The following is a 13,669-nucleotide window of genomic DNA, read 5'->3' on the forward strand; positions in this document are numbered from 1 at the left end:
GGCGTCCTCGGTTTTGGTTGTGACGCTGATCGAATTCCTGTGGATGATGGCGATACTAATCATGTCAGTCTGATGCACTAACTGGCTAACTGAGTGTCTAACTACATTAATATATCACACAATACTATAAAGGTCTCTTTACACTGTTTAGATGGACTGCGTTGATATTGGGAGGATATTAGGTACACAGTGCTTACCAAGCACAATACACATTTAAGAGTTACAATAAAAGACAAAGCACATTAGCTCATCTGACCTGAAATTTGGTTGGGATTCTTTGAGACAACAACTACTATGTGTGCTGCATAATGTAGCACACATGAAAGTTACAAATCGCCATTCTGGATTGTTTATGTGCAGGAAGGGACACCTTCCTGCATAAACAATCACTCCCTCAATGCAGGCACTTTTGCACTATGGTGCAAGGGGGGCTGTGTTGGGGCTAGGCAGCTGTAATTAGTGCCAGCGTAAGGGAAAATGCAGGGATGTATCGTATTGTTGTAAATACCTTGCATCCCTACATTTTCAGAATGGCAGAGTGTGGCGTTAGAAATTATGGCTTAACACCACACTGCACCAGTCTTTTGTAAATATGCCCTCAGTACACAAGGCTACAGACAAAAATCATGAAGTAATCAATGATCTGACAAAATCACAATTGCACCATTGTAAGCTGTGAATAACTATGAAGACTCTAGGGTGGGCCTTGTATTTTTATTAGGTCCCAAACACCATTTCCATTTCCATGGAATAGACTCTATAAATGACCAGAAATAAACATACACCTTTCTACCTAAGGAATATGGACATCCAATTATACTATTTGTATAAAAATGTCTTTGAGTTGGCCCACTCTGTCGGGCAGGAGGAGGGTTCACTCATTAGCGTCCTTCAGTAGCAGATGGATTTTTCAAAACTCATGATTTAAGTGAGATGGTGCAAATGGCCAACACCCCACTCTACAGACTGTTCCAGCACCACTGGCTGGGTGACCATTCTAGTTGTTTTTAAAGAAATGTGCCTTTGGCTACTGTGATGGCAAGATTATACATTTTCATTGAGGATTTTAGGGATATATTTACAAGGGAAATATCGCCACTAGTTCATCACTTTTAGTGATGTTCTTGTGCGATATCCCCTTCTCCTTATTTACAAGGCACTGTTAAGCCACTTAACATGGCTTAACTCTGTCTTGTCAATAAGGCCCCTTTTCACCTTTCACTTAGTGTGAAAGGGGTGTGCAATGAGTGTCGCAGAGGGCAATCCGCCGCAGCACCCAATGCTTTTTGACACTGCTCCATATTTACAAGGATGGGGAAGCGTCAAAAACCAGGGCCAGGAAAAACCTGGTCTTAGGATGGCGATACGAGGAGATAATATTAATTTCTTCTCGTATTTTACTCTTTCTATGTGTGTTGCATTCTGCAGCACACATAGAAAAAGCAAATAAATCGCCAATAAAGATTGTTTATGTGCAGGAAGGTGTCCCTTCCTGCACATACACAATCCCCCTGGCGCAGGCACCCTTGCAATATGGCACAAGAGTGCCTGCATTGGCGCTAGGCAGCCTGCATTGGCTCCAGCACAAGAGGAAACGCATGGGTGCGCTGTATTTTTGTACCTAAGGCGCATCCCCACATTTAAAAATTGTCGGAGCGTGGCATTACCAATTTTGAAGTAACACCACACTCCAACATTTTATTGTAAATATCCCCCCTAGTTTCATGCAAATAATTGGGGATTCGGACGAATTTCAGATATTTACTAGACTACAAATCTCTCTTCTTCTTGTATCGAGTGCCTAAGTGAGCCGTGTGAAACTCATGAATATGCTTATTAAGAATGCACCCCTCCATTTTACGGTCATAAGTGACCATTGCTAGATTTTTTAGGGTGTAGTTTTGGTCGATGAGGGTGGGTATGTGAGGATTCATTTAACAAGGAAAGGGATTGCGATCAGACCACCATCCATGGGAGATAAGTATTTGATTGACACCGATCCAACAACGATAAGGTGCAGGATCAGGCGGGACAAGTATTAATGGAGGTTGTACAACTACATGAAATATTTGGGATACTTTATTGTTTTGTTTTGTTGTTGACCAAATTAATATTGAAATCAAACAGGAAGGTATTCCCTAAATACAACTTTTGAAAAGTAGAAAAGTAGTTAGCAATCTGTGGTTCAAAACTGGCTTTTATCTTTGGGGTGATAAATGTGTAGGTAGTGGGCATCTGAAAGTGAGAGTAATGATTTGTGAGGAATTCAAAGGTTAAATAGATGGTGTAATAGAATGTGATCATTTAATTCAGTCACTAAGGATTGTAATTATCTATAGTCCAGTATTATGAAGTCCCTTAAGGGACCAGGGAGTCACAATTGGACTGAGTGGGGGCATTGAGCCAGGTTCCAGTGATGCATCTAAGATCTGATAAATAACAATTATGAGACATTAATTTGCTGATCAAAGAATTGTGAATGGAAGGTAGCTAATTTCCGACAATGAAAGAGAGCAAACCACTGATGTAGGCAAGTTGGCACGAAAATTTGCATAATTTAAAGAAAATAGCATTCTATGGCATTGTATGCAAGATTTTTTCAAGGCCCACAAAGGAATACTCAGCACCATTTCTCTCTAAAATGGTTTTGTTATTTTAACACAAACATGCTTTACCTGTGGCATACCCTGTATGTTCCCTGAAAAAGTCCCAACAGTTTATCACAGTGCCCTGTATGTACAATTCAGAGTATACACAGGGCATGGCCTGCTCTGCCTGGGTACACTGTGGCCATACACCATGAGTGGTACACAAATAGACACTGAGGCAAAGATAGCAAGGACAGATACCGTGATAGGGAGACAAAGAGGAAGTGACATTTAAAGTTGGGAAAGGAAAACTAGGTCACAGGGACAATGAAGCGAGTATCAGGACAGAAACAGACAAAGGGAAAAGGAGACACAAATTGCACGGAGTTAAAGACATTGATAATGGGACAACGAAGCAAGAAGTTGAGGACATAGAGATAAGGACACTGAACTTGAATGGAGATAGTGACACTGACCCATGGAAGTAATGACACATTGAACACCAGAAATGGGCGACACCAACATTGAGAGAGGAAAACATGAAGACAAGATATGCGCACAGGAACAAAACACATGGACAAAACTATAAAGACAATAACATGGGGGCACACCATCTAGTTACAACCTAACATTCCCAGCTTCATGTCACCTATAGATATAAGTGTAGTAAAACTATATTTAAATACACACATAATTACACAGAACTAGCTGAAGAGTTTCCAGAGAAATGCCCTGCCACTTATGCACTCGTATTTGAACTTTTTTTGTACAATGCCATACCTCCCATGTGGCACGCAGGTCTACATAGTGGAAAATCAATTTTCCATTTTCATCCATTGGCATTAGATTATCCCCAGGCTAAAAAGAATGAAAGAGAAGATACATTAAGATTATTTTTTTTTTGCTGGGATTTCAAAGGGTGTCACTTAGACGTGCAACTATTCTGTCGACGAAGGTGCAGGTAAAAATTCTAAAAAAAATGGTTCTCATTAACAACGACATTGGACTGACAGTGAAATGGTGCATTCTAACATTTCTAATAGTTGTAGGTCCTGTGCACATTTGAAACATAAACTCATCCCATTAGCTGTCTGCCTTCTATTAAGATCTCAGAATTTAATAATATGAATCAATAGGATTCTGCCTGACAGTGTCTTTCACATCTTTAATCAGCTCAGAATTTCTTTGAAATTGCCATGCAAGGTGTGGTATTGCACCTCTTGAGATTCATTGACATTCATCTCTTGAGATTCGCTTTAACGAGCGGATGACGATATCAGGAATAATTTGCTGAAAGCTGAGGCCTTCTTCAAAAGAAGCCTCTCCCCACCAAAAGCAGAATGAAAATAAAAGTCTTTCTTGAAGTCTAAGCTAAATATCTGTGTGAACATGGGGGATAAGATGGAGACCGCAAGTTGAAATCACCTCCTGGGTTCCACCAACATCTGGGGTCATCCTTCCCTGGCAGTGCTCCCTTTCCACCTTCCCCATGTGTGGTTGGGGCCTGTGGAGGACCTCGACAACACAAAGCCAGTGGCTCAGGAGCTGCCAGATCACACGGCGGACTTAAAAGAGCTCCAAATCGCCACAGATCACTTATCAAGATGGCGGCCCATGCCAACTGTGATGAAAAGGGAACTAGTGTTGCCAGATTTTGTAACCCATTCCAAGCCCAAAGTTCAATTGTAAGGCCAAATTGAGCCCAACGCAGACCAATGTCAGCCCAAAAACCAGCCCAAAGTTGCATCTCTCAAATTATGCAGAAATAGTCATCAGAAACCATTTTGAGGATGAATCTAAATTCTGCTCAATATACAGATACTGGGAGGGGGTTAACTGGGCACCAGTGTTAACAAAAATTATTTTCAAGAGCAGTCCCCACTGTGACTTTTTAACTTGTACCAGGCACTGCCCAAGTTACAACCTACAACAATAAACAGCCCTATCTAATGGATCTTAATCATAACCTGTTCTTGTTACTGCCTTTTAGATTTACACTAATGAAGGTGAAACACGAGTGGCTGTCTAGCATTCCGGGTATATATCTTGCTGGAGAGACCCGTGTTTTGTCTAGTCCCTGTTTTTAATCTTTGTAGCATAAACGTTTTTAACACTACTTCCGCCTGAAAAGAAGATCCCTCTACGACAACTTCAACAAACAGACCCCGGATACCGAACCCACTCTTCCCCACAGCAACAACACTCAGCCTAGTGTGGCAGGGTATGCTCAGACGTGAGTCCCTTGCTCACTTTCCCACTGGATTCAGGCAAGCCGGGCTGAAGGCGGCTGTAATGCCAGAAACCGGTCCTCGGAAGCTTGTTTCCGGTCCAGGGAAGGCATGGCTTGGCAGTTCGGGCTGGACTGTTCCCATGAGGCACAGGGTCAGACTGATTTGCATATAGCCATGTCTGAACTGGGGTGGCAGAGTGGGCTAAAGAACGGTGATGGATTAAACCCAGATCTTTTGACTGGGTGTGAGTGTTTGATTGGTTCAGATGCTCCGTCCATCACCACCCCCTTTTGTACCGCTTTGGCCGCCATAAGTGTGGCAGGGTAGGCTCAGACGTGAGTCCCTTGCTCACTTTGCCACTGGATTCAAGCAAGCCTGGCTGAAGACGGCTGGAATGCCAGAAACCGGTCCTCGGAAGCTTGTTTCCGGTCCAGGGAAGGCATGGCTTGGCAGTTCGGGCTGGACTGTTCCCATGAGGCACAGGGTTAGACTGATTTGCATATACCCATGTCTGAACTGGGGTGGCAGAGTGGGCTAAAGAACGGTGATGGATTAAACCCAGATCTTTTGACTGGGTGTGAGTGTTTGATTGATTCAGATGCTCCGTCCATCACCACCCCCTTTTGTACCGCTTTGGCCGCCATAAGTGTGGCAGGGCATGCTCAGACGTGAGTCCCTTGCTCACTTTGCCACTGGATTCAAGGTAGCCGGGCTGAAGACGGCTGGAATGCCAGAAGCCGGTCCTCGGAAGCTTGTTTCCCGTCCAGGAAAGGCATGGCTTGGCAGTTCAGGCTGGACTGTTCCCATGAGGCACAGGGTCAGACTGATTTGCATATAGCCATGTCTGAACTGGGGTGGCAGAGTGGGCTAAAGAACGGTGATGGATTAAACCCAGATCTTTTGACTGGGTGTGAGTGTTTGATTGGTTCAGATGCTCCGTCCATCACCACCCCCTTTTGGAGAGCAAGCACAGCATATAATCCACAGCTGGCTTCCCGCACGTGTCAGGGGCAATTGACTGCACACATGTCCTATTACTGGCCTCTGGCACCACTACACTCAACAAGTGCAATAGAAAGCACACGTATCCCACAAATGTCCTACACCTTCCGACAGTCCATCATCAACCTGTGCTACCAGGATGGCACCCACGGAAATGCACTGCTCGTTGGTCAATACCAAATGAACACACCACACACCTCAACTCCACAATCATGCAACTCACAACACAGGAAATGCACATGTCACAAGCTCACATACAGTATGCGTGCCCACCAGACACCACAAAACAACTTACTGTGGCGGCCTGGGACAGCCATGTACATTAGCCATCAACGGCATGGCACCTGAGCCACGCAACAGCAGGATGTGGGAAGAGGTGAGACCCAGGCATTAGCGAAGGAGGCAAGTGACCGATGAATATGAATGTACACAATGCCAAGTGTGGTGTGGTTGTGCTGGACAGATGGCTGGATGAACACCACACACATATCCATGTCGACATACCCCACTGGTGTATGGAGTGTGGTGCACAGTGGATGCAACCCTTGCAAGGAGTTTTGGATAAGCAGGATAGTGGCGCTCAGGCAGGTAAGCGGTGAGGTATAATGAATAAGAACTAGTGTTTCACGGTGCAGCTTGGTAAGGGGAAGACCTGAAACCCCTGTATAATATGTGGGCCAAGCACCCACATAACAAGTTCAAAACAAATCCTGTGCACACGTATGAGGATAACTTTATTGAAAGGTAAAAGTACAGTTGTAAGGTTCAATTAATGAGGATTCACAGAGGTCGACACCGGTAGTTTCATGTGGAAAATGATGTTTATGCAAGCTTTAGAGTTCGGCAAAACAAAACACCAGCCGACACGAGTTTCGTCAACAAGGCAGTGACCTGTGACTCTTCAGGGCTTATTGTCGTACTACGATTGCGTTATCGGTGGACTGGTGATAATTCCAACCCGGTCGGGCGGGTATTCTTAAAAGCAAAGTTTCAGTGGTGCGGGATAAAATGGTCGAGAAACAAGTGAGACAACGGGCAGGTACGTCAGTGTTCGTTGTATCCTGTATGTATCAGGATCCAGCGTTAGTCCGTCTCACTTCCATATTGCGCATCCATGTCACCCCAGCCAGTGGGGAAGATCACGGAAATGTAGCTTGTTACGACCCTCCCATAAGCGTGAGCGTAGTGGGCTGGCCCGGCGTACACCAGGCCAGCGAAGGGGTATGAATAAAAGGCACGTAACTCTGGGCGTGCTCCTCTTCCAGAATGCACTACGTCTCTGGCAGGGCGGGGCCTCTCACCCCACCACGAGGCAGATGCTGTCACCGTGAGCGGGGTTGCCTGCGATCCTGTGCACCTGGTGCACCGGGTGGCGCTGGTCCCCGAACCAGTCCTGCCCGCCCCAGCGCACCCAGGCCCCAATGCCTACCTGCCAACACCAGCGTTTGTCGAAGAGAGCCCGCCACGTGCCGGTGCAGTCTCGAAGCCCGAGGGCCGAGACCTTGGCAGCCTCCTCAGACCATCACTGCCTCCGCAACACAGGCCTGCAATTCTCCTTACTCGTTGACATACTCCACCGGCATGCAAAGAGGACAAGTAGGTCACACATTTGGAACTGAATCTTGATTACACCATGGCAGAGCATATTAACAATGGATGAGTTCATGTCACTATACTCCCTTTGATGTGGTGCCACCAGGCCGTAGTAGTACATCACAACCACTTGGACTACTGCCCTCGCCCTACGCTGCGCTCGAGTAGGTCACAGATTAGGAACTGTACGTCGGTTTTTCAAAGGCAGAGTACATATCATTGCACGCAAGGAGAGGCGTAAGAGGATGACACGTTGTGTTTTGGGTGGAAAAAAGGATCATCGTGACGGAGGTGAACGAACACTACTGACGATTGCCCTGGTGTCACTAACTCTGTGCATCGGGAGCCAACGACACGTGGCTGTGTGCCACTGCTAACCGCTGCCTCCGGCTTACACTGCGGTCCAGTAGGTCACATAGTCTTGATTTAGCAATGGAGGAGTTCATATTAGTGTACCAGCATCTAGCTGCACACAGCAAACTTCCTGTTCCTCTTCTGTAATGTAGAGTGTAGCTCCACATTCCATAAATACACTCCCTTGTTAATTATTCTTTAGTTGCAGTCCGTTATTATTCATCTTTATCATATATTCAAGTGAGTCCATAAGCAAATTCCAAATAGTGTAGCCAACATGTGTTTCGAGGACCACCCTTTCCTCAAACGCTATTCCTCAAATGCGTCCGTAGTTCAGTTAATAAAAAAAAAATCAGTTTTATTTCAATAGTCCCGGAATCGGTAATCTCCACATTTCTAATACCAGATAACATATCTCCTCACAGCATAATCAAATAGTCATTCTTCCCCAGAAAAAACCTTCCTCACTAATGGAGATTAAGTCCCCCACTCAATGATATCAGGACCAACGGGTTTCCCCATGTTGCGTAAAGAGGTTATTCAGGAAGTAAAATGAATTAACTTTGATGAGGGATAATCAGACCCCTGTGTAGTATACATATAAGATCTATTTGTCCAACAGGTCTGCAGGTGTGAACCATCTGTGAAACTCAAAATTGATTTTGCATGCTAAAATTAGATTAGTGCTTAAAAGTAGCGGAATAAGGGTAGGGTTGTATCAGTGGCATTGTCGAGTCTTTTGTAATAATGTGTATTGAATGTTTTAGATAAGAATTTGTTGCATATACAGATTGGTAGTAATTTGGATTCACATTGTCCTAGCAATTGTGAATGTTTTGTAAAACATTTGTCCGAAGAAGGTGGTGTGAACCATCTCTTTTACCACCGAAATGCTGTGTCGACAGAACTGCTTTTGAGCTTCTTTTAAAGTGTTTTCTAACATGTTGTTAAATTGTTTTACAATACAAAAATTCTGTGTGAAGTTTAGGATCTAAAGATGTATCAAAAAGGGTTTGATTGTGAAAAGTATGCTTTAACCTTTGTGTGGGATTTGATATATATAGAATAAATAAACTGGACATCATAAAATAAATGTGGATACATTTCTAAACAGAGACATTGAATATTATTCACTATTTAGATGTGATAATGCACTTTCATTGTATAAACTATCGATTAGTGCATTCTCATTGCCTCTTGGTAAGCAAACTTGAATCCCACCTAAGACGGTTGCACAAAAGGGAATACCTTTTTTCTAGATGGCTTAACAACCTTGTCCCTTTTGGCTGTAAAGGGTGCTTCTCCTCTTTTGTAGTGTTGATGTTTGGATGATTACTTATACAACCAAGATACCCATTTTCGGGTATACGTTGTTGTTTAGAATTCTAATGAATAAAATACATATTTATCAGTCTGTTCATCTAGCCATACTGTAGTCTATCCTTTTTTCCCAATATGTTAACTACCTCCCCATCCTTCTATTAGGCCAACCAGTGATCTGTTTATTGATCAGGCTATTAACTACATTATATTCATCCATGTGCCACTAATCTGACCGTATGTCCAACAGTTTATCTTATGAATATCGCTGAAAAGTCAGCGATATTCATGCATTACCAAGCTAATGCTCTTAGCCATGTTATCCACCTCCCATTGGATAACATGGCTAAGAACTGCTCAGGGCAAGTGTTAGCTTTTGGAGATATTCACGCTTAGAGCGAATATCTCCAAAAGTTGGTAATAGGAGATAGCGATGTTAGCGACTGTTTCCAGTCGCTAACATCTTGGCACGCCCACTTTGCATGTCATTAGTGATAAATATCACTGACGTGCAAAGTGGGGCCCAAGATGGTCGCTATCTCCTACTAGCTGGCGCTAACTGGTGTTAGCGACAGCTAGGTAATAGGGAGATCATTTTATCTCCGCTTTCTTGGCTTTTAAAGCCAAAAAAGCGGAGATAAACCCCCTTGATAATATGCCCCAGGGTGTCACGTTGCGCCATAGAGCATCTCATCAAGCCAGTGTTGATAAAGTCTGACTTTTTATTTTATTTCAAGTGCAGAAAGTACCTTATACTGTCCACCAGGTAGAATGCTGTAAAGTCAAAGTCCGCCTGCTAGAGCATGATCTCACTTTTTTCCAGCCACTATTCCACATCACTTAAAGCTAATAGTGACTGTTGCTAATAAAGCTTTACCTTTAAGCTGAATGGCCAGTGGATGATAAACAGATCCATGTAGTCCAGTTGGAGGGCCTTCAGAGATTTTTCCAGACCTATCCGGACCAGTTCGGGAGAATGAAAGGTTGACCACAGCTGTACCAATAAAACCAAAAAGAAATAAAAGTAATTCACTTGAAAACTAAGAAAACATCTGTAAATACGAATAAACCCAGTGTAACATTTCTCAGATAGCACACTCCCACAGGCCCAGATATATTTAGATTAATTAAGTGAATCACGTGACATAAATAGGTGCACGAGTAGCCACAATGGATAAAAAGAAATCATGGTAAATACAGCAAATTATCCAGCACCAAACCTATTAAAATTGTTTGTAAATAATGGGCATACTGTATGAGGGGGAATCTCATATTTTTGTTTTCCTTGATCTTTATGGCTTCAATACAAAGGATCATTGAGGCGCAAACAAAGCCTTGCATTGGCTTCCCAGTCCAAGTCTTGATATGGTTTGTATCATTTGCATTTGATCAAGATTGTCAATCACATGTATTATAAGGCAGCAATGTTGTGTGGTACCATCCAGGGCTCCATATTGGCTCCTCTCCTATTTAATATATAACCTGATCCTTTGAGCTTGGAGTGCTTGAGGATAAGCTGTACATCCACCAGACTGAGTCAATATTATTCGTCATCAAAACATCATCTATCCACCACAATCTTGATGAAGTCCAATCTTTGCGTCAGATAGGTAGTTGAAAATATAATAAGCCCTTGACAATACAACATCATGTTTCATAAACAGAGAAACACATTCTTTCAAGCTATAATCAATGAATTCAAGGTAGATGGTTTCTCTCCGTCACCCTGAAAATCAGAAAGTTCGGATTCACACCTGAGCTAATACTGTCCTCTACCACAGACATTAACAAAAACACCAAATTAGCCAATTTTCATTTCCATTCCCTCAAAGATTTAGCACACCTTTCCATACTTGAATGTATGAAAAGTACTGTGCAAGTCATTTACCTACTAGAATTTTGCATAATGTTCAATTGCCCTTAACAAGGCAGTCCTCTATTCAAGTGCTGGACTTCAATCACTATCATAGAAATTTTCAGCAAAACACACTCATTTTTAAAAATATACACTTAGGGCCCGATTCACAGAACTAACTTAAGACAAAATCCTAAACTTACTACCATTTTGGTATTCACGGAAGGCACTTACTACTTTTGGCATTCACAGACTGAACTTACTACTTTTGGTATTCACAGAAGTTAGGATTTTGTCTTAAGTTTGTCTTAAGTGTCTTAAGTTTGTCTTAAGACAAACTTAAGACAGACTTAAGACAGACTTAAGACAGACTTAAGACAAAATCCTAACTTCTGTGAATACCAAAAGTAGTAAGTTCATTCTGTGAATGCCAAAAGTAGTAAGTGCATTCTGTGAATACCAAAATAGTAGTAAGTTTAGGATTGAGTCTTAAGTTCATTCTGTGAATCGGGTCCTTAATTTCCACCAAACCTTGGATTAAACACTAATTGGCTTTTATGCTTACCTGCCTGCTTACCTGACAAACCTGTTAATGATCTGACATAGTTAAAAAACTAAAAAAACATAGGAATAAACTCCTTATTACTGGAAACATCTGAAATTAATACGACCCAACTCTTCGCAGGGGCTATAAAAAAGTTCTAGAGCTGCATGCCATCAAACTTAATATGTGAACCCAAGGTTCTGTCATTCAGGAACAAAATGTACCTTTTCTGTTAATCAAATTACAACAACAAAAGAGTGACTATTACTGTGAATTCATAAGTGACAGAATGTGCCTAACTAATGGAAAACACAGTGTTGAAAAGAAAAAAAGAGGGAAAAACTCATAAGGACAAAAGACTGAAAAAGAAAAAACGTATTTCTTAAAAGAACCCTCACTCACCCTAGTGGTGACATGCTTCATCATGGGGTTCCCACAAGAGGGACCGAGTGTCCCCCCTGTGTGCTGCGACGCCTGCGATTGCAGCGGAGCGGGTTTCTTTATAAGTGTTTTATTATGTGGGTGCTCAGTGATATGAGTGTGTATTAAAAGATCACAGCTGGACCCAAAAAAACTTTATTAGTGGACCAGCTGTTCACATTAAAAACGGTGAGGCCACGTGGTGGTTTTTATTAGAACCCCCGTGTCCAGGTGTAGGTGGTCAACATGTTTCTGCTGTATACTGCGTGTTATGCTCAGCTTTCTTCAGGACCAATATGTATGAAATCCCCCGGGGGTCCATGCTTGCTAAGGCGCGTTCACTCCGTGGGGACACAAGTGTAAAAAAGGTAAAAAGTGTTTCCTATTTAGACTCACGGTTTTACCCGCAGCATGTGCTCTTAGGATTCGCCTGGAGAAAAAGTCTGTGAATCAACACAAAAACAAGACAGACATAAATATTATGTATATAACAAACAGTCTCATTAACCGGAGATGTCAGAGCCTTATGAAACACAAGGATACCAATCACTTCTAGGTCTCCTTACTCCACTGTGCCCACCATGAAATAACTGCACTTCAGAAACTGTATACAGATGGGATTGTTATGTTGTGGATCATACAAGATCCGAGACGTACACCCTAAAATATCGGTAGCAATTCGCCCCAGTATCTACCAAGGTGCCGTATCTTGAACTTAAAAACCAATGCAAAACCCCTTTTAATAAAAAAACCAAGCAACCCTAATCAAAGGGTCGGTTGACCTACAGTCTTAGACAAATCACAGATGCCCCATTAAGTCAGACATACAGCCACTTACGTAGCTCGAAAATCAAGCGTGCCACATGGACATTCAGTGCGGCAATCTCTTCACGTTGTGCTCCTTCTGAAAACAAGCAAAACAAATAGCCGGCATCAGTATAAGAGCCGCTTGTTACCGCGCTACCTTCACACGTGGAAACACACTCGAGTCTTGCTAAGAGGAGAGCACTTACTTTGGACACAACGACTCGCCGCCAGCAACCTAAATTCAGGGCCACTGTAGTCCGGATCTTACCCACAATGGAAACGCTGTAGCTTTTTGTAAGGAATACCGGTCACGTGACCTTGGGGTCACGTGATCGGGGCTAAAGGCTGCCGAACGAGCGCAGTTTCTAAAATGACGGTAACTCGCTCACATAGAACTACCTTGTGAGCAGTGGTGTTGGAAACACATTGGATTACCACCAGTATGCTACAAACTGATTGAATATCACTCATGCGGTAGGCAGCAAAAAATTATATTAAGGAAAAATTTCTCTTCCGGTGAGCGATCTAGAAACACTAGACCACTAACTTAACCTCTCTGGTGAACAGAGATCGTAACTTTATTAGTCCATTGTCCAGCACTGTGGGAACAATGGACTAACTTCTGCTACTCTTCCAATGTGTATTAAAAAGGATAATGTAGGAAGCTTGTTCTTAATTGCCCTTCGTTCTGTTAGAACTTCCTAAGGTGACAGGTGACAACATTGATTGATAATAATGCCCCCAGCAACCACCGGTAATGACCGACATACATTAGCAGTCACTCAGGCATTTATCTCGGGTGTCTGCTGTATTAACAAACCTTGTCACACAAAACAAAACACCCATAATTGAGATATACCACATTGGATCGTTCTAATCGTCTGTTAATACCTGAATACCTGATCATGTCTGCAAATCAACACAGACTCCACTACATAAATGTCAACGCTTCTAC

The 13,669-nt window shown here is 42.8% G+C and overlaps 1 protein-coding gene across 1 annotated transcript in view; it reads right to left on the bottom strand.

Moving 5' to 3' along the window:
* The window catches only part of LOC144797112 (estradiol 17 beta-dehydrogenase 5-like), a 170,969-nt gene that overhangs the window by 57,577 nt on the left and 99,723 nt on the right, over positions 1-13,669 (bottom strand). Inside the window, exons 3-4 of the mRNA XM_078668210.1 lie at positions 9,966-10,082; positions 3,369-3,446 (exon numbers count right to left, since the gene is read on the bottom strand). Of these exons, the coding sequence (XP_078524336.1) occupies positions 3,369-3,446; positions 9,966-10,082 (195 nt within the window). The remainder of the gene's footprint in view (positions 1-3,368; positions 3,447-9,965; positions 10,083-13,669) is intronic.

The sequence above is a fragment of the Lissotriton helveticus genome, chromosome 1_1 (genome assembly GCF_964261635.1).
Source record: "Lissotriton helveticus chromosome 1_1, aLisHel1.1, whole genome shotgun sequence".
Lineage (NCBI taxonomy): Eukaryota > Metazoa > Chordata > Amphibia > Caudata > Salamandridae > Lissotriton > Lissotriton helveticus.